The sequence below is a fragment of the Vicugna pacos genome, chromosome 20 (assembly GCF_048564905.1).
Source record: "Vicugna pacos chromosome 20, VicPac4, whole genome shotgun sequence".
NCBI classification, from domain to species: Eukaryota; Metazoa; Chordata; class Mammalia; order Artiodactyla; family Camelidae; genus Vicugna; species Vicugna pacos.
This window is the reverse complement of record NC_133006.1, coordinates 4,002,815-4,029,371: the sequence shown is the minus strand read 5'-3', so window position 1 is coordinate 4,029,371 and position 26,557 is coordinate 4,002,815. Positions and strand designations below refer to the sequence as shown.

At 51.1% G+C, this 26,557-nt stretch overlaps 1 protein-coding gene across 12 annotated transcripts in view; it reads left to right on the top strand.

Annotated features, from left to right (window-relative positions):
* The window catches only part of LOC140685452 (uncharacterized), a 165,823-nt gene that overhangs the window by 134,507 nt on the left and 4,759 nt on the right, over positions 1 to 26,557 (top strand). For 2 of the 12 annotated variants that reach the window (XM_072944745.1, XM_072944744.1), the window contains exons 1-4: positions 52 to 276; positions 5,465 to 5,735; positions 6,774 to 6,861; positions 16,852 to 16,982. In XM_072944745.1, coding sequence (XP_072800846.1) covers positions 144 to 276; positions 5,465 to 5,735; positions 6,774 to 6,861; positions 16,852 to 16,982 — 623 coding nt within the window. In that variant the 5' untranslated portion in view covers positions 52 to 143. Of the gene's footprint in view, positions 1 to 51; positions 277 to 5,464; positions 5,736 to 6,773; positions 6,862 to 7,092; positions 7,218 to 7,647; positions 14,379 to 16,851; positions 16,983 to 26,557 lie in introns of those variants that run through there. The other 10 variants (XR_012062067.1, XR_012062061.1, XR_012062068.1 and 7 more) reach the window with 10 other exon arrangements.

The window sequence follows — 26,557 nt, the reverse complement described above, 5'->3', positions numbered from 1 at the left end:
CCGCCCCGCCCCCCGTCCCCGCTTGGCCCGCGAGCCCCGATCGGTTCCGATCGGCCCCACTCGCCACATCCCTAGCAACAGGAGCCCCAGCACGAGGGTCCGCGCTTCCGGCGGGAGGAGGAGGGGCGCGCACGCACGCGTGAATGCGCCTGCGCGGGCGCCTGAACTGCCCGGAGCTTGGGGAAGCTGGGCGCTCCTGCAGCGGCTCCCGAGGAACAAGGCGGTCTGGGGACTGGGCTGCCGCCTGCCGTCGCCTCCTCTGCGGCCGCCGGGCAGGTAAGGGGGCGCTGGTGGGGGCGCGCAGGTCGGGGAGCCGGCGGGTGGGGCCTGGGCTGCGCGTTTGGAGAGGCTCACGGGTTGGGGGTGCGTGGGTGAGGCCCCAGCCGCGCGGCCAGTCAGGACCCTGAGGCGAGTGCGGGCGGCCGCCGTGGTTCGTGGTGCCCCCCACCCCACGTTAGTAGCTCCTGAAGTCCGATTCTTCGCTGCAGCTTGTAGCAGGGTTTGGGCAAGCGAATGCAGCCCCGGGAGGTGGGAGGGCGCCTGCCGGAGCCGGGAGCACTTCCGACCGGCCCTCAGGTCAAGGCCTGCCCCCGCGAGGCGGGTGCGGTGCTGTCGCGGAGCTGCGGTGGGAAGGGGGTTGCGCTTGTGAACTCCTGGACTTGTTACTGATTCCCCCGCGGCCTGGGGCGGCCTCTGCTTCCGCATGTTCGCGGGGTGCATGTCTGGCGGTCAGTCTGCTCCTGGGAGGCGAGGCCTTGCTGTCAGGGTGCGGGGCAGCGGCGGGCGGTGGCGGTTGCGGTTATGGCGGGCGGCCTCGGACAGAGGCGTGCGGCGGCGGACGGCGAGCGGCGGCAGCAGCGGGCGGCGTGGAGGAGGTGTGCTCCTGGGAGCCAGCCAACTTGCTCCTGTCTACCCCGTGTGTTGTCCTGGGGGCGGCCTCTGCTTCCCCATGTTCGCGGGGTGCCCGTCTGGCGGTCAGTCTGCTCCTGAGAGGCGAGGCTTTGCTGTCAGGGTGCGGCGGCGGCGGCGGACGGAGGCGGGCGGCGGACAGAGAACTGCGGCGGCGGCGGCGGGCGGCGGCGGCGGGCGGCGGACAGAGAGCTGCGGCGGCGGGCGGCGAGCCGCGGCGGCGTGGAGAGGGTATGCTCCTGGAAGGCTGCCGACTTGTTCTTATCTACCCCGTGTGTTGTCCTGGGGGCGGCCTCTGCTGCCGCAGGTTCCCAGGACTCGCGGCAGTGGGTATGCAGACCCGGCGGGAGGGACAGCGGTGTGGGCCGTCCCCACAGCCCCGCCCGCCCCTCCTCCCCACCCTGCCCGCCGACCCGCCCCCCGTCCCCGCTTGGCCCGCCATGTCCCGATCGGTTCCGATCGGTTCCGCTCGGCCCCGCTTGCCACGTCCCGAGCAGCAGGAGCCCCAGCACGAGGGTCTGCGCACGCACGCGCGGATGCCGGGACTGCCCAGAGCTTGGGGAAGCTGGGCGCTCCTGCAGCGGCTCCCGAGGAACAAGGCGGTCTGGGGACTGGGCTGCCGCCTGCCGTCACCTCCGCTGCCGCCGCTAAGCAGGTAAGGGGGCGCTGGTGGGGGCGCGCAGGTCGGGGAGCCGGCGGGTGGGGCCTGGGCTGCGCGTTTGGAGAGGCTCACGGGTTGGGGGTGCGTGGGTGAGGCCCCAGCCGCGCGGCAAGTCAGGACCCTGAGGCGAGTGCGGGCGGCCGCCGTGGTTCGTGGTGCCCCCCACCCCAACGTTAGTAGTCCCTGAACTCCGGTTCTTCGCTGCAGCTTGTAGCAGGGTTTGGGCAAGCGAATGCAGCCCCGGGAGGTGGGAGGGCGCCTGCCGGAGCCGGGAGCACTTCCGACCGGCCCTCAGGTCATGGCCTGCTCTCGCGAGGCGGGTGCGGTGCTGTCGCGGGGCTGCGGTGGGATGGGGGCTGCGCGTGCGAACTCCTGAATTTGTTACCGATTCCCCCGCGGCCTGGGGCGGCCTCTGCTTCCGCATGTTCGCGGGGTGCATGTCTGGCGGTCAGTCTGCTCCTGGGAGGCGAGGCTTTGCTGTCAGGGTGCGGGGCAACGGCCGGCGGCGGCGGCGGCGGCGGGCGGCGGCGTCTGCGTTGGGCAAGCCGCGGCGGCGGCGGCGGGCGGCGAGCTGCGGCGGCGTGGAGAAGGTGTGCTCCTGGGAGCCAGCCAACTTGCTCCTGTCTACCCCGTGTGTTGTTCTGGGGGCGGCCTCTCCTGCTACATGTTCCCAGGACTCGGGGCATTGGGTATGGAGATCTGGCCGGAGGGGCAGCGGGGTGATCCTTCCCCGCCGCCCCGCCGCCCCGCCGCCCGTCCCCGCTTGGCCCGCCAGGCCCCGATCGGTTCCTCTCGGCCCCACTCGCCCCATCCCGAGAAGCAGGAGCCTCGGCCCGTGGTTCCGCGCACGCACGCGGCGATGCGCCTGGGCGGACGCCGGAGCTGCCAGGAGCGTGGGGAAGCTGGGCGCTCCTGCAGCGGCTCCAGAGGAAGAATTCGGTCTGGGGACTGGGCTGCGCGTTTGGAGAGGCTCACGGGTTGGGGGTGTGTGGGTGAGACCCAACCGCGCGACCATTCAGGACCCTGAGGCGAGTGCGGGCGGCCGCCGTGGTTCGTGGTGCCCCCCACCCCAACGTTAGTAGTCCCTGAACCCCGTTTATTCGCTGCAGCTTGTACCAGGGTGTGGGCAAGCGAATGCAGCCCCGGGAAGTTGGGAGGCCGCCTGAGGGCCCGGGAGTACTTCCGACCGGCCCTCAGGTTATGGCCTGCTCCCTCGAGGCGTGTGCGGTGCTGTCGCGGAGCTGCGGTGGGAAGGGGGTTGCGCTTGCGAACTCCTGGATTTGTTACCCGTCCCTCGCGGCCTGGGGCGTCCCCTGCTACCCCATGTTCGCGGTGTGCACGTCTGGCGGTCAGTCTGCTCCTGGGAGGCGAGGCTTTGCTGTCAGAGTGCGGGGACGGCGGCCGTCGGGGGCCGACGGCGGCGGCGGGCGGCGGACAGAGTACAAATTAAATGCATTGCTATTTCTTTATAATTTCATTTTTTATCTGTTCTTTCATGGTCATTGTTTCTGCATTATTTGTCTGCTATATTGTTTGTTCATGCAAGTTTATTTCTTAGAAAAGTGTGCCTTTCATCGTCATGCACGTTTCCCTTTGTTTTGTTAAATATCTCCTTTGTCTTGATACTACTTATGCATTTTCAGTATTATTTTTCTTTATATTTGACAGACATAATTTTGCCAACCACTTATTAGTACTTTATTATATTTTCTATCGTAAGATTTAATTTATATTTTAGTTTAAATATAAAATTCATTGATACGAATGTATTTCAATATAGTTTTAATGATCATTGTTACTTCACAACCGATTGCATATTTTAGTTTTATCTTGAATTTTGAATGTTAAGAAAGTTGACACTGTCATTCCTGTTTTATAAACAGATGTTTGCTTTTATTCTCGATTGCTTGCTTCCCTCAAATCTTCAGCTGAGATGAGTTTATTTCTGTGAAGTATAACCTTTAGAATTCCATCACTGAGGGCATTTGGGCAGTAAATATTATCAAGTTTTACTTGTTCAAATACGTCTATTTTTTATGGACTTTTAAAAAAGATTTTTGTTTGTTTTGTTAATGGATGTACTGGGGATTGAACCCAGTTTTATATTGCCTTCCACTAAATTCAAAATTACACACTCTGTTTGTTAAATGGTTAACCTATAATTTATATTAAGCATTGTTAACATTTCAACGTGTAAACTTAATTCAATCTTCTGCTTCCTTTTAGCTAACAAAGACCTTAGATCAATGTCAATGCATTTACCACTCCAACCCTTTTGCTGTTTTCGTGTTTTAAAATTGTATTTTATTTAATCACAAGACATTTTATTACTATGAAGTGTGACTTGAATAGTGTTTACTTGCTTTTGTTCATGGATGTCTTTCTTTAATTTCCTTTCCTTTGTTCTATTTCAGACTCCCTGGCTAGACTAACATTCGTTCGGCCTAAAGTTAATTCCTTTACAATTCTGTTAAAACTTCCAAAAATTGAGAAGAAAATGGCCAACAAATTAATAGAAAGATTAATGATATTTATGTAGTATTTTCACATAAAAATAAATAAATGTGACCCTTAAATATATGGGAAAAGCTTAAACCTATTTAGAAATCCTTTATTATATGTAAATCCTTATAATAAAGGATTTCAAAATAATACACTGCAAGAACATTATTCAGCTACCAAATTATCAAAACATGAAATGTCTGACAACATATTCTGTTGGCCAGCCTCTAAATAATGATGCATTCTCAAGCATTGCTGATGGGAATGAGAAATGGTACCAGTCTATGGAGGGGATTTTTGCAATACCTAATGAAAGTATACACACGGTCATCTTATAAATTCAGGAATCCTATTTCTAATAATCTGTCCAAAGATACAATGGCATGAACATAAAATGTTATATTTCATCTTTATTATACGAGAAAATTAAAAACAAGCATGTGGATGCAAGTAAAAATTCTGCTTTATACTTTTGAACTTGGAATCATGTATATATTTTACGTAACTCAAAGTGAAATAAATAAAATAACCAAATATAACAATTATTAAAATTGAAAATGAGATGAAACTTAATCTAACTATGTATAAAGTTGGTGGCATAACCCCACTATGAGGAATCATATTTGTGCACTAAACCTACAATATTTTGGCTCTGTTGCTAGTAATGTATAGCCTGCAGTTAAAAAAAAACCTTTAGATAAATCTTAAATTTCACATATTAAACTCATTATTTAAGTATTATGAATATGGCTATGTTGAAGTATTAGTATTTGTGTGTGGGTAGGTAGATATCAGTAAGTTGAAATAAAATGAGTAAGTTACTGTGGTTCCTTTTAATGTCATTAGGAATTAAGTTTTCAAGTGGAAAAGAGGTACAATTGTAAAATCTAAGTAGTCAAATAAATTTTACAATGTTGAATTTCAAGGTTCTCTAAAAAATGCGTATCTCCAACTTTGTTCATTGAAGCAGTGGCAACCCAAGAAAGACAAGCACCTCAAACACCCAGATGATAGCCTGTAAATAGAATTCTGTACAATTCTTAAGTGTTATTGCACAAATATTTGAAATATTATAACCTCAAATAATGGCCTCCATTCTCTCTCTCCCCTTCTCCTTCTGGAACTCTGACTAGATGGTTGAAACCTCACCCTCTGTACCTCTTCATTTATCAGTAGGCTGTAAATGCATCCCTTGAGTTTCACTGATCATGAGGATGATTTGAACTTTTTGTCTGCAGAGTGGCCAACTTGTAGATAGAAAGTTTGGAACAATTATTTGGTTTTTATTCACTGTGCACTGACTAGCACCAAGATAACTTTTCAAGAAATCGTGAAAGAAGAGATGGACTGGATTTATTTTTAACTCTTCTGTTCCTCTTCCCTCTGTCCCAGGGCTAATACCCCACCGCCCCGCTCCCCGCCAGGCCCGGATCATGGGATCGGTTCCGCTCGGCCCCGCCCGCCACGTCCAGAGCAGCAGGAGCCCCAGCAGGAGGGTCCGCGCTTCCGGCGGGAGGAGGAGGGGCGCGGATGCGCCTGCGCGGACGCCTGAACTGCCCAGAGCTTGGGGAAGCTGGGCACTCCTGCAGCGGCTCCCGAGGAAGAATTGGGTCTGGGGACTGGGCTGCCGCCTGCCGTCACCTCCGCTGCCGCCGCTGGGCAGGTAAGGGGGCGCTGGTGGGGGCGTGCAGGTCGGGGAGCCGGCGGGTGGGGCCTGGGCCGCGCGTTTGGAGAGGCTCATGGGTTGGGGGTGCGTGGGTGAGGCCCCAGCCGCGCGGCCAGTCAGGACCCTGAGGCGAGTGCGGGCGGCCGCCGTGGTTCGTGGTGCCCCCCACCCCAACGTTAGTAGTCCCTGAACTCCGGTTCTTCGCTGCAGCTTGTAGCAGGGTTTGGGCAAGCGAATGCAGCCCCGGGAGGTGGGAGGGCGCTTGATGGAGCTTCATGGAGGAGGTGAGGTCTGAGCTGGGTCTCCAAGGATGAGCTGTCATCTAGCTGGGACCTTGCACAGAGCAGGACCCACGTACATGATGAATGAGGGTGTGGAAGAATGAACGGGCTTCCCCTAACAAGAAGCGAGGGAGGGCAGCCCCCAGGTGAGGCAGGAAACACAGCGCAGGTGGGGGCAGGGGCGGGAGGGGCAGAGGTCGGGGCTGCAGTGTGATACCAGCCTCTGGCCGCCACCATAGCCTGTGCCCTGGTGGGTTGGGAGCCGTCGTCTGCCCTCTGCTCCAGGACCTGCTCTTGATTCCCAGCAGTGCTCACCTGTGTCACCTCTGTGTCCCTGTAAATGCCTCATGGGGACTGTGTAGGAGGTCCCTGTTCACTGTGCAGGCAGGGAAGGCTCCCCTGAGGAGGTGACATCTGAGCTGAGCCCTTGTATGGACCGTGTTTCTTCCTTCTGTAGCCTGGATGCCTTCATCTGCGCTCCAGGCCTGTGCGGGACACGCCCTGCTCTCAGTCACCTGGACTTGGCCTCCCGCCTCCCTTGTGGGCCCTCCCGCCCCAGGAGGGGTCCTCCTTCTAAGTCTAACCCCCACCTTCTCCACTGGACTCGGACTCACACTGAGCCGCTGTCCACCCGCCCGACTCGCCCAGAGTCCGGTCCAGACCCTCGGGGCCACCCCTCCCCGCCGGAGCCCATGAAGTTACTCAACCGGCTGGTCCTCAGCCCGCTCACCTGCCTCGCCCTGCCCTCCTGCAGAAACCCCGTGACGGCCCTGTCCACGGCGCCTTGCCCCTCGGCTCCTGGCCCTGGCTTCCCCGCGTGGTGCCATCGCGCCTCCAGTCCGGTGAGTAGAAACTGCCTTTTCAATGGCCGTTGTCCCCTGACCCACTGGCCTTTCTGAACCTCACTCTTCCTACTAATATAATCTATTTCACACCAGCCTGTGAGGTGCTTTGCAGACATTGTTTATAGAATAAACAAATGAAGAACAAGTGACCTGTAGACCTTTTTAACATCGTCTACAAGTTCATTGTTTTAATATGGGTTAGAATTCCTTTTCCCTATAAAATCACAGGCTCCTCGAGGGTGGCGGAGACATAAAAATTACATGGACAGGAGCAGACGCCCGTAAGGCTCTACATATCTGTCTCCCCAGACTGAGGGCTCAAGACCAGCTTGACCAAGTCCTGCCTTCACGCTGTGAGTGGGGTTTCATTGGTTTTCAAATTAATCTTCTGCACTTAGCTTAGCAGGGAAGTTGTCGGTTCCAAACTCATCTTTCCAGTAATAACCAAGTGACACCACGTGTGAGACGCCCTGTCCCCTGAGTTACTTGATGAGAACCTGCAGGTGTCAGCAGGGAAAGAGTCAGGGCAGCGTATTTACACACAAGCTGCGTCTTTGGGGGACAGTGGGGGTGGCGCCCGGGAAGATGTCAGCTCCTGACTCGTTTAGTTGGGACCATCCATCTTCACACGTTGGACTTCCAGAGAAGTGTCCAGAGGGGAGAGTGGGCTGGAGCCGGGCTTGGCTGTCATCCCTCCTCAGAAGGGAGGGCTGGAAACCTCAGACAGCTGCGGTCCTGGGAGCAGCCTGACACGGGGGGGCCACTAGAAGTGTCCCCCCCTAGGCTGCTGTCCTGCTGAGGGTCGGGCCCAGCTGCCGAAACAGAGAAATGGGGAGAAGTGGCCCCGGGGCAAAAGTGACAGTTCTGGAGGGTGAGTGTGTCTGCGGATGCAGGTGCAGCAGGACGACCACGGTTGATGGCACTGCACCGTGTCGGGGACATTCGCCAGGAGAGTAGCCTCGAGGTGCCCCCACCGCACAAAGTGAAACACAGATGAGGTGGCGGCTGTGCTAATTAGCTTGCCGGCCGTAATCATTTTACTGTGTATGTTCGCACCAAAATTTTATGTTGCACACCTTAAATTCATGGGATTTTTATTTAAAAAAAAAAAAAGATAAGGTCTGGGATGTGAGTGGCCAGCAGCTGCACCTGGGCCCTGACTTCCACAATGAGACAAATGACACTCCTGCCAGGGTCAGACCCAACCTGCAAATGACGGAATGGCAGCTTTTGGTTTCTCGCTCTTGGAAGCCAGCCCCCGGGCTGTGAGGGAACCCAGCAGCCATACGGAGGCCGAGGCCCAGCCTCCAGCCCAGCTGAGCCCCGGATGACGGCCCCTGTGCGCAAGGCATCTGCCGAGGCCCCGGGCAGCAGAGAGGAGCCGCCCCCCGGGCCTGCCCGCACCGTGCCATGCTGCGGGAGTGAGTGAGGACTGCTTCAAACCACTGCGTTTAGCGGTGACTGATTTCACAGCAGCAGGTACCCGAACACCGCCTCACCCTCGCCCCCAACTGCTCCAGGTCCTTGGACTCCCTTCACCTTTACAGACTGGCATTTGTGTCACCCAGATTCACAGGTTGAGGTCTCCCCGTGTGGCCGTGCTTGGAGGTGCAAAGGTTGAGCAAGGTCTGGAGGGTGGCCCTACCCGGTTGGTCTGGTGTCCTTACATGAGAGCAAGTCCCCAGAGCTGGCTCCCCGCCACATGTGGACACAGTGAGGACGCGGCCAGCTGGCGGCCGGGAGGGCAGTCATCACCAGAAAGCGACCTTGCTGGACATCGCTTGGGCCTCCCGCCCCCAGCACTGTAGGAAGATGAACTTCTGCCGTCCAGGCCTCCCGGGCGGCGACCCTGGGTCGGGGCGGCCCCTCCGGCCTTGACATCTCTGCACACCCTCTCCCTCCTGCCTGATGCTCGATGCAGCTGCCGCTCAGAAACTGTGCTCCTGACGCAGGGCGGGGTGGGCGGTGGGGACATCGGCCAGGCCCCCCCGCCCCCCACTCTCAAAGCGGCCGCCCTCCCCCTCAGCACGGTGCAGGCGGCGGCGGTGGCTCAGATGTCCCTGAGCAGTGGCCGGACAGCGGCTCCCCTCCTCCCGGCTCGGCACGGGGACTGGCACACACCTGCTCCGTTTTTAGGGAGGATGCTGTTCTTGGCCAGGAAGGGGAGGGTCCCCTCTGACCCAGAAGTTCTGCTCCTGGGCGTAAACACCAGTGAAACGCGGGGCACGGCTGGGCGGTGAGTTCTGGGCCCCAAACTAGGACAGGCCCAGCGTGTCTTCGGGGAGTGGATGAACGTGGCCCATCCGCACGAGGGGCACTCACCAACCACGGCATCAGAGCGAGTCATCCAGATGGCCAGTCCCCAAAGAGGGCACGTGTCACAATCTGTCTGAAGGAAGTGGAACAGAAAAGCCCGGTGCCTGGGCCGAGAGGTGCCCGCCAGGGAGTCAGACGATGAGGTGAAGCAGGGACAGGACTGTCGCTGAGGCCAGGCCCCCCTGGAAGAGGGGTGTTCTCATTTACTGACTCGAGCAGTGACGACGGTGGGTCTTCAAACTGTTGACAACACACACGCACACACACCTATGTAGGTGAGTTTTGTACGTCTACTGTGTGTGCATCCACAATTTTTAATGGAAAAAAAAAACAATTTTTCAAGAGTAGCAAATTACTGTTTTTGAAAGGTGGGACAGAGTTCCCCTCTAAGACCCAGGCCCGTTGTCACAGGTGGGTGAGCCTGGACTTCTGGCAGCACCCAGCCGCCCCCTCGGTCTCACCAGCAGCGAATGAGCGAACAGCCAGTGGCTCCCAGTTGCCTGAGTGTAAACCCCTTGTCCGGAGGGAGCTGGACCCCCTCCCAAAGTTCCAGGTGGGCACCAGTGCTCACCGACCTGGCCATGCCGCCTGGACACTGGCAGGTGACAGGGGCCCGAGTGGGGTCCTCCTGCCCCAGAGCAGTGACAAGGTCGGCCCAGTGACAATGTCAGCTGGACTTCCCAAAGCAAAAGCCAGCACAGACCAGTGAGGAGGGGTGGCCTGGGGCAGCGTGGAGGGCTCCTGCTCTGTGTTTTTCATCTGCATTTTATCACAGCTGTGACAGGAAAGAGCGGGCAGTGCGTGCATGTGTGTGTATTTCTTAACTCCATCTTGACCTCGCACCCTGGAGGAAGCCCGTGGCCCTGTCCTGTGAGCTGTCCTGTCCTGTGGGCTGTCCTCCCCTGTCCTGTGAGGGCCCCACGTGTGAGGACCTTGCACCTCCTCTACCAGCCACAGGAGTGAGCCGAGCCTCCCCGGCCCCTCGGGTGATGCGGCCCCAGCTGATAGCCTGACTGTGGCCTCATGGGGGCCCTGAGTCAGAACCACCCAGCCCTGTCTGCTCCTGGCCCCCAGAGCCCACGACAATAATTGTTTGCTGCCAGGAGCCATGATGCAGCGACGGACCGGGAACACGCGACCCTCCTCGTCTCTCCACCCCAAAGGGCTGTGGAGACGACCTTCTCTTCATCTGTTTGTGTCCTGTGTCATCCTCTATAAGGACACGGGTCTGTCAGGGGCACTGCAGGTCTCGGGTGCCAAGGCTGGTGGGGGCCCTGGATCAGTGTCTGAGGTGCAGTAACACAGCAGTGCCAGGAGCCCCATCGTTCTGGGACGTCCTGTGTGAGAGGCCAGGACACACCAGGGAGCAAGGACGGACCCTGAGCAGGCCTTCCTGGTCCCTGCCCAGCCCCACCCCTGACTGTCTGCCAAGCGGCCTCAGAATGTCACTCCATCTCTAGGCGCCTCAATTTCCTCCTCGGTGGACTGGGGGTGACAGGAACGATGAACCCCAAGAATGTGGAAGGAGACAAGGTGGACACCTGCCCAGCGGGGCTGATCAAGGAAGCCGCTTCTCCGAGCACCTGCCTGAGGGTGCACTGTGAGGCTGTGAGCTGCCTCCCCTGGGCGGCGCTCGTGGGCAGACCTGGGTGCATGGAGGGAAGGGCGCTTTCCCTAGTGGGTGAGGCAGCCCCGCGTGCAGGAGCCCAGCGCAGCGCCTGGCCCCGAGCAGGCTCCAGGAAATGTGTGTTGTGTGAGCTCACTTCACCTGCTGACAGCCAAGTCACATATAAACCAAAGACAGCACATTCCAAGGACGGCCTGTAACCCGTGGCGCATCCTTGCCGGTCCTAGGACAGAAGGAGCAGCACAGGACATGGAGACGGGGTGAGCAGGACTCAGGCAGCAGACGCCTGTGTGTGCGTGGTCGTGGCATCAGCGTGGCCCAGGCAGCAGGCGGCGGGAGCAGCTCAGAGCCCTCTGGTTTCCTGCCCAGGAGGAGAACCAGAACAGGATGACTTTCCAAACTGGCGTGAATGGGTGTGAGGTCATGGAAGCAGCCTCACACCTGTTAGCTCACGTCCAGGGGACTGACCCCAGCAGGAGCCAGGACGAGGCTTTACACGTGCTCACGCTGAGGCCAGAGGTGCCTTAGTCTGGGCTGCCCCAGACCCACCTGGAGATGAGGCTTCTGGCACAAGGAGTTTCTGTGGGAGATGAAGGCAAGGGGGTAGGGAAGTGAGAAGAGGAAGAGAAGGTGCGTCAGTATGGCTGTCATCACGCTGTCCGCCACGGCGCAGCCCCGCTGCAGGATCCCCTCACCACTGCAGGGTTCCTTGCTGCAGGATTTCCCCACTGCAGGACCTCCTCCACTGCAGGAGCCCCCACTGCAGGCAGGGGACAGTGGTCCACCCGGGAGCCCGGGAGCCAGTGCAGAGAGGAGGTTTGTGTCCTGGTTGCGTCTGCCCCCAGGGGAGGGTAAGCCTCCACACTTCAGCTGCCGCACGGGTGGCCAAGGGTCTCTGGGAGCAAGAGAAGCCCCCAGGCAGAGAGGTGCTGGCAGTTCACGTGAGGGGAGCCCAGGGCCAGGCGCTCCGACAGCCAGCGCTCCCTGGAATGAGAGCAAGCCTCCTGCCACCCTCATCATAGGGCCACGGATACTTGAGCCACCATGTAGACTTCGGAAGGTCAAGGGTGCGCGTAATTGTTTGTCACCCTTGTCTCACTTCTGTGCGGGATCCTGCAGACTGACTCGTTCAACATGTGCGCCACCCCCTCCTTCCATGCCATGTGTATGTTAGTCTCTGGGAGCCTGAAAGCTGCATTTCCCAGACCCCGGGTTGCTGGCATCCCGTCACCTCCAGGGTCACTTGCTTGGCTGGGAATCCTCATGCGCCCTGAGCTGTTGAGCCAGGGCACTTGGGAGTCATGGGAAGGCAGTGGGGAGGTATGGATGGGGCAGCCAGGAAGGCCTGGGCTGAGGTTACACCCTTCAATGTCCCCTGGGGGGCCTTGCCTGCCCTGGGGTCCCAGTCGTGAGCCCCATCTCACCAGGACACTCTGCAGGCCAAGAGATGCTGCAGCGGGTCCGGAGCCAGCCCCTGACCACACACGACCTGGCCGTCCCCCGCTTCCTGCAGCCCGACCCGCTGGCCCTGTCTCTGCCCCCGGAGAGTGAGGCTGCCTCTCTTGGAACGTCCCGGGCTTGCCCGTACCGATGGCCCGGTAGTGGCGACACCACTAGATTTCAGTCTCAGTAGTAAAGGACTGCTCTCCCCTGGGCAGCTGATGTGAGGGGACGTTTTGGCTTGGGCATTGATGAGAAAAGCGGGCAAAGAGAACTGACACAAGCTTGAATTTGTGGTCCAGTCTTGTCCCTTGAAGGCCTTCTAGGTGTGCGTCTGAGAGATGTGCCTTTCTTGAATGTAAGAAAGTGGTCAGTGAGCAGAGATCCAGTAAAGTAAGTGTCTCAGTGAGCAAAGCCTTTGCTGTGCTGTTCCTCCCTTTGGGTGAGCTTCTCCAGCCCGGGTGGGGGGGGGGGGGGCGGCTTCTGGGCAGGTCCAGAGATCCAGGGCACTGGGATGGGCTGACATCTCCTTCAGAGAAGCCTGGGCAGGCTGCTCTGGGTTAAATGAAAACAAGGGCTTCTAGAAAAGAAAGGACCCTCCTAGCAGCCTGAGGGTCCCCTTGGACGTAAAAGGTAGACAAAAGAAGAGGGGAGAAAGGTGGGAGTGTGGATGGAGGCAGAACACGGTCCCACCATGCAAGCGCTGAGGCACGGTCTCCAACTGCCTGCCAGCCTTTTGGGGGTGGGACTGGGGAGTGTTTCTGGGAGCAAAGTATCCTGAGGTCTCACCAGTCATGAATAAACTGACTAGTGAGTCTTCCTAAATCTCCATTCCAGAACTTTCCTGGATGCCAAATCCACATTTGGAACTCTCCCCAGCATGATGGACTATGGCCAGACTCCACAGAGATTTTGATGGGTTTAAGCCAATCAGGGCATAACACGTGACTGTAACCAGGTGTGGGGCTGAACATGGAACTGTTTAATAGGGTGTCAGGAAAGGACTTCTATCCCACTTGGGGGCGGGCTCCCCACTCCACCCACCTCCTGTGATGGGGGGGCGTGAGGTGCCTCTCACCCCAGAGCCATCTGCGGACAGTGAGAGGAGCCACCAGTCAGTGCCCGGCTGACCAGCAGGACAGCAGACACACAGAACCGGGACCCTTGACGTGATTGAGCAAATTGTGCTCTGCCTGGAGCCCCCTTCCTCTGAAGTTCAGTTATGCTGGGTAGTAGAATGTCTTTGTGTTCAAGGTCGTTTCAGCCAGGTCCCTCCTGACTGGTAGATTACCTGTGGTCACGTGGTGAGGATTAGATTAGATAACACCTGGAAAGATTGATTGGCATGATACTGGGCAGTCACAAGCATGAGTGATTTTATTATTTTATTTTATTTTATTTTACTTTATTTTACTTTATTTTATTACTAAAAGTTTGTTTTCTCAGATGGAGGTGCTGGAGATTGGACCCAGGACCTCATGCGTGCTAAGCATGTGCTCTACCTCTGAGCTACACCCTCCCCCCATGAGTTGTTAAAGTCTGGGATCCAAGGACTCTAGGCCTGCTCTGGCTGTGGGCTTGGCACTCATGTGATATAAAGAGAAGTGGGGAGCAAGGGTGTGGTTTTATGGGCCTCAGGGATGGGGAAGAGAGACTAAATCCCCCTTTTTTTCTTGGAACACATGGTGGAGTCTGAGCAGTCTTCCTGGTGGGTGGGCAAAGTCCAGGCCTGGGTGCTACCCACGGGGGCTGAGCCAGTTGTATGCGCGAACAGAAGAGGGATGTAGGTGAAGGATGCTGAGGGCTGGGTGGGGATGAGGAAGGGGCTGCTCCTCCCAGTTACAAGAAGAAGTAACATGAGATCTGCTGCAGTGTGAATGAGGCTTGCTGATCACAGTCTTGACTGAAAGGCCTCCGAAGTTAGGGGTTGGGAGTTGCTGAAGACACTTTCACTTACTGAATGTTCTCGAGTACCTGCTGCCTGTAGGACACATGAGAAGCCTGAGATGAGTCATCAGTGAGATGTCCCTGGCCTCAGGACGTCTGTCTGGGGCGTCCGAGGTGGTGCCCCAGTGAAGACGCGGAGAGGTGCTACTCAGGAGGGAAGTCTGGGCTGGAGACACATGACAGGGTGAGCATCCTGCCTAGGCGGTCATCAGTGAAGCCACCTGGGGGAGGGCGCAGAGGGCAAGGGAAAGGGAAGAGGCTGAGGGTGGAATCTGGGAGGACATGCAAGGAGTTTGGAAAAGTGAATGAAGATGGTTGATCTGGAGAGGGCAGTGTTCTGTGTCAACTCCAGAAAAGTTAAAAGGGATACTGACTGAAGGTGCCCGTTGAATCAGCCTCTAGAGCTCATGGGTGATGGAAGAGAACTGGTTTCTGTGGGGTTGGGTGGGTGAGGCTCTGTCTTGCTGGTCAGGAGGGATGCTGGGGAAAGCGGATGGATGCTTGGTTCTAAAGGGAAGGTGGGATGTAGAGTAAAAGAGGAAGGTACGTTCTCAAGAGGTGCTGGTAATGTGGGAGAGGCTTGCTTCTGTTTCAGAGGAGAAAGAGTAAGGGTGAGATGCTACCGTTATGGGAAAGGAGAGTGGCAGCAGGGGACAGCCAGGGGCGTGGGGGTCCAGAGCGGAAGAATTAGTCTCCCCTAAGGCAAAAGCTCCCTCCATGGAGTGACAGGTATCCCCGCCACCAAGTGCAGCCACAGGTCTCTGGTAACAGGAGGTGGTGTTGGATCAATGCCCAGAGGGCTCAGGTGAGGAGAGCCAGAGATGCTCAGAAGCATGGACCTGGGGCGCAGGGTGTTGATATCTTCATGGCTCTCCTGAGTGAGTGGCACCCTGAGCTGTGGCCAGGGGAAGGAGTGAGTCCCTTGGGGTCACGGGATGGCCAGGGGTTGGCGTCCAGAAAGGTAGTCACACCAGTGTAGGCAAAGCAAAGGGGAAGGAAGAAGCAGGTAGTGGAAAGAGATGAGCTTCGCTGAAAAGAAGGAAAAAAAAAAAACAGGTGAAAAGTTGAGAACTTAGATGAGTAGGTGAAGTTTATCCCAGAGCACATGGGACTTCAGCTTGTCAACAAAATCAGGAGAAGATTGAATCCAGCCATGGGAATGGACAGAGAAATAGATCACACCAGTGTCAGTCTGGATTTTCTATTCATTTATTTGAACTGGAAAGTTGCCGTTCACCGGTTTTGGGTGCTGTGGTTTCCAGGCAGGGCGTGTATCTATAGTTTACACACCGTGTATCTGATAAATTTCTGCTTTGAAATGTAAGATATGAACCTCAATAATTTGGAGCTAGACGGATCAGAGGGTGAAGTCTTACTGTAAAGCATTAAAACTTAAAACTTTTGGGGAGGGCAGGGTAATTAGATTTTTTTTTTAATTTTTAATTTTTTTTTGAGGGGAAGTAATTAGGTTTCTTTCTTTATTTTTAGTGGAGGTTCTGGGGATCAAACCCAGCCCCCCCTGCATGCTAAGCACAGGCTCTACCACTGAGTTATTACTCACCCCTTAAACATTTTTTTTGATTGAGGTATAGCCAGCTTACAATGTCATTTAAGCATTTTTAAAGAAATGATCATTTGTCCTAGATTCTTAAAGCAGTGGAAACCAGGCTCATGAAAGTGGCCGCTTTAAGGTCTGGGAACCTACTCTTATCCATGACTGGGGTAGAGTGATGTCTTTTGCTTTCAAGTGATGGGGGTGAGAGGTACTGTTTAAGTGGCTCCCAAAGTCTTTGGCAGCTGTTTACACATTTAAGTCGATCAAGAAGCATGTTCCACATGGATTACTTCCACGGGTCCCTAGAAGGTGTTAGGACAGGCATGTCCCCGTCTGATCTCTTTAGAGCCATGGTGAGAAGCTCCCCATCCTACACCCCCTGTATTCCCCCTCCTGTTTAAAACAACTCTCTTAGGGCTTTTTGGCTTTGTGTTCCAGAGCTCTAACATTCTGAGCCTCCTTCAAAATGATTCCATTGGAATTAGTCGTGGACACTTGGTGCAGAAATGCTACTGGACTAGGAAGGGGATATTTTAGGGCAAAAGGGAACCACACTTTTTGGAGCAGAAGCCCTTCCCTGGTGAGGCAGAGCTCAGTAGATGCTAAAAATTCTGAGTCGCCAGGCAGCTGCAGCATTTGGGAAAGTGCCTGTTCCCCGCTTGTTCTCTCGTGTTCAGCAAACCCTTTCACTATTGTTAACACAAGGCTCACCTGCACTGGCATCTGAGTTTTGAGCTATTGAACAAAAATATATAAATATATCAAAATAAATCTCTAGTATAATATCAAATTAACTTTTCTTATAACACCCTCAAACACATTTGCAAATCTGTCCCCTCCTCAAATGACTGATGATTTCTTCAGCAACACTGCAAAAGGATAATTTTTCATTTCAACCCCAAATCTCTATACGATCAGTTTGGTTGACTGGAACCAGTCCGTTCAGAACCAACCAGATAAAAGCAGTCAACACCAGCTGTTTATAGACATCTTTTTAATGTTTTCCTTTGAAACAAATAATCTCAGTAAAAGAGAGCGAAGAAAATTACATTTGACTGGTAGCTTAATGTGAATATGACATTGCTGATCTGTTTGTTTTCAGGGGAAAGACGGCTGCATTGTCATAGATGGCTTCCACACCTGCTCACTTAAATGCACGGGATTATATCAAGTTTCTCTTACAAAAACACAACCATGTCATTTGAAGGCAGAAAAATACCAGCTTCTGGGGTGGTAAGTGAATATTCTGGATTTTTCTCAATTTGAGTGAAGTGACCAATTAATTTAGTTGCTCAGTTTTCATCATCCCTTCCTTAGGGGTCTGACTTGCACATGGGCATGAAGTTAGGCGCGTTCCTCCTCCCTGTGATGCCTGTTTTACCTGCAAATTATGAGCTTTCAGAATCGCTGAGTCATTGGGGGGTGAGAAGTCACCTTAGAACAGGAGAGAAAGACTTAAAAACTCAAGTGTCTTTCTTTTAAACAGAACTTGCAATCTACAGCCATTAACTTAGTTGAACGAAATGCAAACATTTAGATCAGACACAGCGATGTTTTTCAGTGAACCCCAAAAAAGAGATATCTGCAACGAAGTGTTAGCTCGGTCAGCCCTGTGTATTGAAGAAGGCAGACCACCTTGAACTGAGAAAGTAGGCGGCTTCTCACTGCTCAGCTAGATTGCACTTCAAGACACCATCCGGGGTTGAGCAAAGGGACTCTGCCAAGTGTAAGTGGGAGTCCCCTCTAAACCCTACTGAGACAAACATGGCAGACAGAGCCCGACGGTTTTCACACAACACAGCTAGCTTTTAGCATCCAAGAAGTTTTGTGCTAGCATAAGACAGACACAAAATGGTCATGGCTTCGATGTAGGAAAGCTTTTCACAACACGGTTTACCATGTTTGGCTGTGATTAAGACCTCAGTGATGGGTTTTGTTTCCGATTCTTCCATCTTCAGCAATGTTAGATGAACCGTACTGCGTTTAAAGAGGCCTGGGGGGGGGTCCCCAGCACATTTAGAGTTTCTGCTGCCAGTGGGGCTTGACCTGGAACAGGGTGTGTCCAAGAGCCAGTGCACCTGAAGGTTGCTACCTCCCCTCTCTGCCGCAGCCAGTATCTGGAGACGGCCTGCTGAGTGCACAGGGGGTCTGGTTTCAGTTCAGTGGAGGGGTGTGTATGTGCACACATGTGAGTGCATGCACATTGTGTTCTTGTGTACACCCTCTTTGGGAGGATGGATCACAGCTTCAAGTTGAATAGAGATGCAGGTAGCTGAAAAATTGCATTTAACAATTTTCCTAAAATTGTTTAAAAAAGGAAAATAACTAATTTGAAAGCCTGATAAAGTCTTTTTGACTGGTGTGTGACATTTAGACTGTTATCTTCTGTGCATCTTCAGGAGCCAGGCAGAATGATACACTCCAGGAGAGTGTATTGTAGAGAACCCAGGTGGGGTGAGAAGAGAGTGCTTTCAAAATTTCAGTGATTGTAAAAGGGACATGGATATTAAAAGGTTGAGAAGCACATTTTGGGTGAAGTGGAGAAGTGGTTTACTTGGGGTTAGAGATGGTGAAGGCCAGAAGCAAAATAGTGGCAGGGAATCTGGACGCCATTAATGGAGGAGAAAATTAGGGGGCGAGTCTGGGATGCAGAGAGCCAATGAGGGAGAGAGCATGGGAAGGCTTTGGTGGATTTCATGGCCAGCTGATAACCCTGCTCATTCCTCTTGGCTACTGGGAGAGTTTTTCTGGAGGCAGCACTGTCGGCAGGGAAAAAACTCTTCTTTCCTGAGTCCTTCTGTGGCTGGATTTTAACTGAAGAGCTGTCTGGCTCTTCCTGGCCTTCTCAATGGCTACCTCGGCTGAAGTTCTGATGGTCTGAGACAGCAACAGTGGTTTCTAACAAGCAGTCAGCTTTGCTTTCTGGTAAATACATTTTCCACTTTGTTTCCCTTGGTAATTTTTGCCACCATTATATTATTAAGTGTTTGGATTTGCAGACCTCACAAGTGTTACCTGGCTTCTAACTATAAACGTATCAAGAAATTGAATCAATAATTTCAAATTTGGGGTGGTGGGGACAACATTCTTGGGGAGGATAAAAAATGTACACCACTGAATAAAAAAGTAAAGAAGGTTTAGTTTTAGCCTTTCATATGCAAAATGTACTACATGCAGGCAAAAGACATTAAGGGTATATTAAAGAAATCAATGCCTTGCAAAATGCTCTGCTTAGATATAAAGGGTGATTAGGTAATTGGACTCCCTAGCAATACTTGTTTTCTAAAAAATCAAGTTCTTTTCTTTTGGTTTGTTTCTCTCCCGCTCACTGCCTTTGGAGGGGGAAGTCCTTGTCTTGAACTTGACTTAACTTCCTGGCATTGTGTCTGGATTCTGTTCAGGCCTTTCCTATCTCAGCCTTACTCCCAGGTCCCGTTCCCCAGTGGGGACATCGGTTTTGCCTAGCATTTTCCATCTACAACCCACCACTGCACACTGTACACTGAGCCTCTGCGATCCAGGGCATGAGTAGCCTGGGTCTTGGTTGTTTTGCAAGAAGAAAGGAAGCCCAGAGTTCAGGAAAGTCATGAAGTTGAGGAAAATTGAGGAAAATGTCCAAAGTGGCTGTTAGATTATAAATCTGATAGCTCTTTTAACTCTTAGATTTTTTTTCTCTCTCCCAGGCCATTCCATTTCAGATACTAAGACTTTAAACTACAAGGTGAGGGGAAGAGAGCTGGGGGTTAGGGAAGCCCCTAGTTGGAAATGTCAGTTGGAAGTCCTGGGAGGAAGAGGAGATGCTAATTTCACATCCTGATTCTCACACAGGCCACCCTGTGTGTCATTTATCTGACTCCAAATGCAGCTGGACATAAATCCAGACCAACTCAAAGTCTAGACAGAGGGTGCAAAGTTCCTTCTGTAAAGGGTCAGGTAGTAAATATTTTATGCTTTATGGGTCATATGGTCTCTGTTGACACCACTTAACTCTGCATTGTAGCATGACAGCGACTTTAGACGGTACAGACACAGATGGATGGAGGTCTGTTCCAGTAAGACTTTACTTACAAACACAAGCATTGGCTTGGCTTTTGGCCCCACCCTGTAGTTTGCTGACCTCTGATCTAGACACGATGATCACTGAGGAAATGCCTTGTGCCCAGAAATTAAAAACAAACAAGAAAACAAACAACAACAAAACAGACTTACGGTTACCTGGGGGGAAAGGGGATAGGAAGGGATAAACTGGGAGTTTGAGATTTGCAGATACTAACTATTATATATATAAAACAGATAAACAATTAGTTTCTATCCTATAGCACAGGGAACTATATTCAATATCTTGTAATAATCTTTAATGAAAAAGAATATGAAAACAAGTATATGCATGTATATGCATGACTGGGACATGATGCTGTGCACCAGAAACTGACACATAACTGACTACACTTCAATTTAAAAAAAAATCAAATATATATATATAATACATATAAAATATATATAAAGCCTGTGAACTGGCGTGGAAGAAAGAAGCAGAAAATGTCAATAGACTCTTAACGATGCTTATAAAAGAAGTTTAATATGATCTATGGATTCCCTGGTAGAAAGGGCTGTTTGAGCAAATCATTCCAGAGTAAAATTAGGACCTTTAAAGTACAGTTAGTGATTAAGATGCTGCACTTCCGGGCAGTCCTTGGTGGTCTAACCCTGAGAAGGGCGCTGTCGGCAGCTTCATTTAGCAGGTGAGGGAACAGGGCGGTGAAGTGACTTGCCTGAGGTTAAGCAACTCCTGAGGACTGGATCTGAGTCAGTCCTCCTCCAGTGCTGGGCTCCCAGTCACAGTGCTCTCCTGCTGTGTTCACACCAAGCTCTTAATATTTTATTTTGTTTTTTGAGAGGGCGGTCATTGGGTTTATTTATTTATTTATTGGAGGCACTGGGGATTGAACCCAGGACCCTGTGCACGCCATGCTCTACCACTGAGCTATACCTTGCCCCAAGATCTTAGGATTTTAACAGAAGACAACAACAGCAGAAGGGATGCTTTGCTATGAGATGGCTCTTTCCCTGCCCACATGCTTGGCATATAGTAGCTGCTCATTAAAACTCAGCCCTGTGAATGGCCTGTTCTTACTGATGTTGTCGGTAGGTCCTTCCAGGACCAACAAAAAGGAGAAGTAAGTGGCACTCCCATTGTCTTCTTTTCTTTACGAGGACAAACTGCAGCCCTGGAGACAAGACAGCACAAAGAGACACCCCTAAAGTCAGCCTCCTCTGATGCTGTCGGTAACTAAGGCGAGGTGTCTGGGAGGAAACCTCTACACAAAGCTGACATGAGCAGCAGGACCACTAGAGGGGGGAAGAGATTCATCACAAACCTACACTGGCAGCTGCGCTTGAAACAGAAGTCAGCTCCCAGGATCTCTGAGCACGAACAAAAACTAAAGCAAAGTCAAACTCGGGGTGGAATAGGTCTATATATACACACGACACATGTGCACTTATAAGGAAATGCAGGTGCACTTGTTGCATTAAAAATCTTGCAGAAGTCTTGTTCCAGCCCTCGAAATCAGGGTTAAAAACACTGTACATGAATATGCAGAAATAAGAACAGTGGGAAAACAGAAGAGGCACTGACCATCGCCATCACCAGAGGGACAGGCTCTGTGCTGGATGCCAGGGATAAAGAAGTGAAGAAAGAAGCCCTGTGGCTTGGTCCAGCAGGGCAGGCAGACAGGCAGGCTCAGGTGGGTGCAGGTGTGCAGGACAGGAGTGTGCAACCCAGACTGGCAGGGGGGTTAGGAAAGGATTCCAGGCCTTTACCCCGGTGCTCTGCACCCCATCTCTGCAGATAGATCATCAAATTTCTCAAGGCTTAGAAATAGCCCCCATATGTTCCTAGATCTTAGGATTTTGGTGTGGATGTGCCCCCCATCTTACTGTATATTGGCTAATTGTGTCAATTGACTCTACCGACATGCATTCTGCACCCACCTCTTTCCTGGTCCAGCAAATTCAACCTTTTGATTTCTTACTCCTCATGAGAAACACAGCATCTCTCTGCCTTAAAAGCACAGGTCCCTGGGGGAGGGTATAGCTCAGTGGTTAGAGCACATGCTTAGCATGCACAAGGTCTTGGGTTTAATCCCCAGTACCTCCATTAAACTAACTAACTAACTAAACCTAATTACCCTTCTTCCCCCCCAAAAAAGCACAGGTACTAGGGCTCATTCTTGAAGTGACCCAGGGCCTTTTGATCACTGAATCCCAAGGCAGCCCTCTCTAGCCCTTTAGAGACGGGCCAAGGGCTGAAGTTGATCACAGAGCACACTCAGCAGATCACTAGGACTAGAGAACCTGATCATTTGGGTCACTCTTGAAGACATATGTGTCACTTGTCTGGATGATTTATTAATGCTATTTTCCTATTAATACATATCATGATTCTATAATACAGGTTTGCATTTGTGTGTGTACAGTATTTAAACTTCGAAACTCTTCAAAACTGGTTAGAGAATTAGATTTTCAAGACTCTTTTACCCTTCTTTTAAAGAATTTTTTTTCAAATCATTCTTTTTCCCTTCTAGTGTTATTGAGATGTAATTGGTATACACTGCATGCTTTTTAGGGGGAGGTGGGGGAGGTAATTAGGGCTTTCTTAATGGAGATACTGGGGGTTGAACCCAGGACCTCGTGCCTGCTAGGCAAGCACTCAACCACTGAGCTATATATATCCTTCCCGCCTTTTTAAAAAATACATTTTTATTAAAATAATTGTGGGGGTAATTAGGTTTATTTAGTTATTTTTAATGGAAATACTGGGGATTGAACCCAAGACCTCGTACTTCTAAGCATGTGCTCTACCACTGAGCTGTACCCTCCCTTTGTCCTTCTTTCATCTCAGACTAGGCTACTAGCCAGTGATGAAAGGACCCCAGGAGGCCCTGAATCCACTGGCCAGTCTCATTTTCTGGCTTTCAACTCTCAATAGAGACATGTCCATTAGCCCCACTGGTACACAGTCTACCAGATGTCTTTACTAAAGGAGCAAGCAGATACCTCACACGGCAGACCTAGGGATCAGGAAAGTTCTTTGGGCACACTGTTTCCACCACTGGACACAGTTATCCTTCTAATGCTTAATATTGTGCTTTATATTCAGGATCTAGTAGGCAGTCCCATACACGTTGTTTGGTCTTGTGCTAAAGAGATAAGAGTAGTAAACCCGAGCAAGAACTTCTTGATCCCAGCGAGTCTGCAGATGGGTAACTTTCCTGCCTAGGATTTTGTGAGCACTGATACGGTAATTAAGTTGGGGGACTTTATTTTCCTTGGAGTATAAAATCCTGCACAAACTTTAAAGTGGGAGACAAGTAAGTCAATAAATCAAGTTGCCCGTATGTGTTGATTGTTCTTGAATATTTTTGGTCTCAGCAATAAAAAGGAGATTCAGCTGAAATCATACCCAAATAAAAGGTTAAAAATGAGATGCTGCAAAGTTAAGTGCGTTTTCAGTGAAAACACTAGTTGAGTGCAGCCTCAGGGCAACATGTGGTCACAAGAAATTATCTTCAAAATGAAAACAAAAAGAATATTCCAAGGAATATCTTAGCTGATTAAAAGTATGTGCTAAGTGATCTATAGAATGGTCTTCTGACAGCATCCTTTAATGTCACATGTCATAGACTTGGCCATCAACATTGTCTTCATGGTGACTTGTAAACAGAGACCCATCATCTCTGCTAAAGGAACAGAGATGTCACCAGCAACATTAAGAACTGGTGATGATTAAATAGCTCGTAGGTTTAACAAAAACCCACAAGGGCAGACATGTGCCTCTCATTTCTATTTCTGGAGTATTTTTGTCTGAGGTAGGAAGTAAGATTTAAGGAGGACTCAGAGTTGAGGATGCATCTTAGAGGATGGTGAGCAAACTGTCTCAAACACGCATCATAGTGTAGGAAGAACACAAGGCAAAAGAACTGGAAAACGTCATTACTCTGCCCGAGATTCCAGCACTGCAGTATCTGCACTGCTGGCCCCGCACCCAAAACTGACGAGTCATTGGTGGTTCTTCTGGCTGATGAGGTCTGAGCAATTTCGGAGGAGTTCATGAATCTTTGCTAGCTATAAAGAAATTCTTGACACCTCATTTATGTTCCTTAATAGGAAGATAGTGTAAGGTTTTATATATATATATATAGTCAGTTTACAATGTGTCAATTTCTGGTGTACAGCATAATGCTTCAGTCATACACACATGTACATATATTCGTTTTCATATTTTTCACCATAAGTACTACAAGATATTAAATACAATTCCCTGTGCTATAGAATAGAAATTTGTTGCTTATTTTATATTTATCAATATCTGCAAATCTTAAACTCCCAATTTATCCCTTCCCACCCCCTTCCCCCTGGTAACTATAAGTTTGTTTTCTGTGTCTGAGTCTGTTTCTGTTTTGTAAATAAGTTCATTTTTTTTTTTTTTAAGATTCCACATAGAAATGATCTCATATGGTATTTTTCATACTTTTTCTGGCTTACATCACTTAGAATGACATTCTTCAGGGACATCCATGTTGCTACAAATGGCGTTATGTTGTCATCTTTATGGATGAGTAGTATCCCATTATATAAATATACCACATCTTATTTATCCAGTCATCTGTCAATGGACATTTAGGCTGTCTCCATGTCTTGGCTATTGTAAATAGTGCTGTTATGAACATTGGGGTGCAGGTGTCATTGTGAAGTAGGGTTCCTTCTGGATACAAGCCCAGGAGCGGGATTCCTGGGTCATACGGTTAAGTCTATTCCTAGTCTTTTGAGGAATATCCATACTGTTTTCCACAGTGGCTGCACCAACCTGCATTCCCACCAGCAGTGTAGGAGGGTTCCCTTTTCTCCACAGCCTCTCCAGCATTTGTCATTTGTGGACTTTTGAATGACGGCCATTCTGACTGGTGTGAGGTGATACCTCATTGTAGTTTTGATTTGCATTTCTTAGAGTATAAGATTCTGATAGATAATTTTCAAAAGTGTTGTGCTGACAATCTGACTTTGAACTTTTTTGCCTCTCGGGTTTTACTCCAAAGTTACTGGTGACCACCTTGCTGCCACTTTCGAAGGACCTTCTCACTCTCTCTTCTTGACTTCTTTGCAGCATTTAACACCGTTGACCCTGCCTCTAGCTCCAAGTGCTCTCCTCGTCTCCTCCACGTCCCACTGCCCTGGTGTCTGTCTGTCTGTCTGTCTGTCTGCAGGGTCTGCATCCATCCGTGCCTTCCTCCTCCCACACACAGTGCTTTACAGTCTGTGAGCCTCAGATTCCATGTGACCGCCTGCTCTTTTTACTCCTGACTCTCCCTGGTGACACTTCTGTAAACCACCCATTCTTCTGTACTGACAACAGCCAAGTTTGTCCTCATCCCAGACTTCCCTCTTGGGCTTCAGATCTGGGGGCCCACTGGCTGCTGGGCCTCACCGAGGCCCCTCAAACTCAACACTCACAACAAGGCACCATCTCTCCCCATGCTGGCCACAGACCAGGCACCCGGACGTCTGTCTCCTCCTTGATCTTCCTCTTGCTCTTTCACTCCATCCTCTCCAGCCAGTAAATACCCAAACGCCACTGTTGTTTCCGTCTGCAGAGCCCTGGCATCCATCCCCGGCCACTCTTCACCAGGACAGCTGGGCTCTGGTCTCCAGCGGACCAGGGACTGTACCAACAGGTGTCCCCTCTTCCCGTTCTGTCCTTCACCCCGCAGTCAGAGGCATCTTTCTATGGGATGGAGTGAAGCACCAACCTGATAGATTTACTTCTGTCCTTAAAAGCACTTTGCCTTCCTGCTTGCCAGAACGGCTCCTGCTCTGATCTAGCCTGACCTTATCCCTCCCATCTTGGTCCCCCACCAACACTCGTGCTTTCTAATGCCAGCTCCACCTTTGATCTTCGGTGACTGCAGCTGCCGCTCCTAAACACACATCTTTCAGTAAGCTGGCTGGAACCTGCAGAGCAGCCCCTTGGGACCCCAAGCAGGGAGCCGTCTTTCTGGTTGCTTTCATTTCTGTGCCTGGCACAGGGATACGTTCTTTGAATGTATGAACTGACCTCTAAAGAGCCTGTAATTAGGCTGCTATGTGGCTGGGGGAGAGAGAGAAGAGGTAACTTCTACCTTCTGGTCAACAGTAGGCTGTTGGTAGTTACATTTTGGGGGGTCCATAAATTATACACAGATTTTTGACTGTGTGGGGGTGTCAGCACCCCTAACTCCTGCACTGCTCAAGGGTTCACTGTATAGTGAGGAGTGAATGTGTAGAATGTTCAAGAGTTTATCAATTTGCTTGTCAGTCTTTTTCCTTTCCGGCTAATTTCATTTTTCTATTTAGACATTCATTTCTATGAGTAGATGAAAAGACACTTAACACTGAATTAAATCATTAACAAGATATAGAACTTTTGTTAAAAATAATTGTAGGTTTCACTCCCAGAGATGAGTTTAAAACAAATTTCACGCACTCAGACAGAAAAATATTTTGAAAATAACCTGTGATAATCCTGGAGGAACTCAATAAAACTAAGCAGTTTTCTGTCTTCTAAGGCATATTTTGGAAAGTCTAAGAATAGCTGTTGTTCACTGCTATGAAAGGTGATACCATTTGCTTTTTTAAAAAAAGTCTGAAAGTGCATTCAGGTAATGTGATTCAGATGAGTTTGCAGAGTGGCCTTAACCATCTAACTGCCTGAGAATCTTTACTTCAAAAATTACTGGAAAATGTCAGATGCTTAATAAATATTAACAACT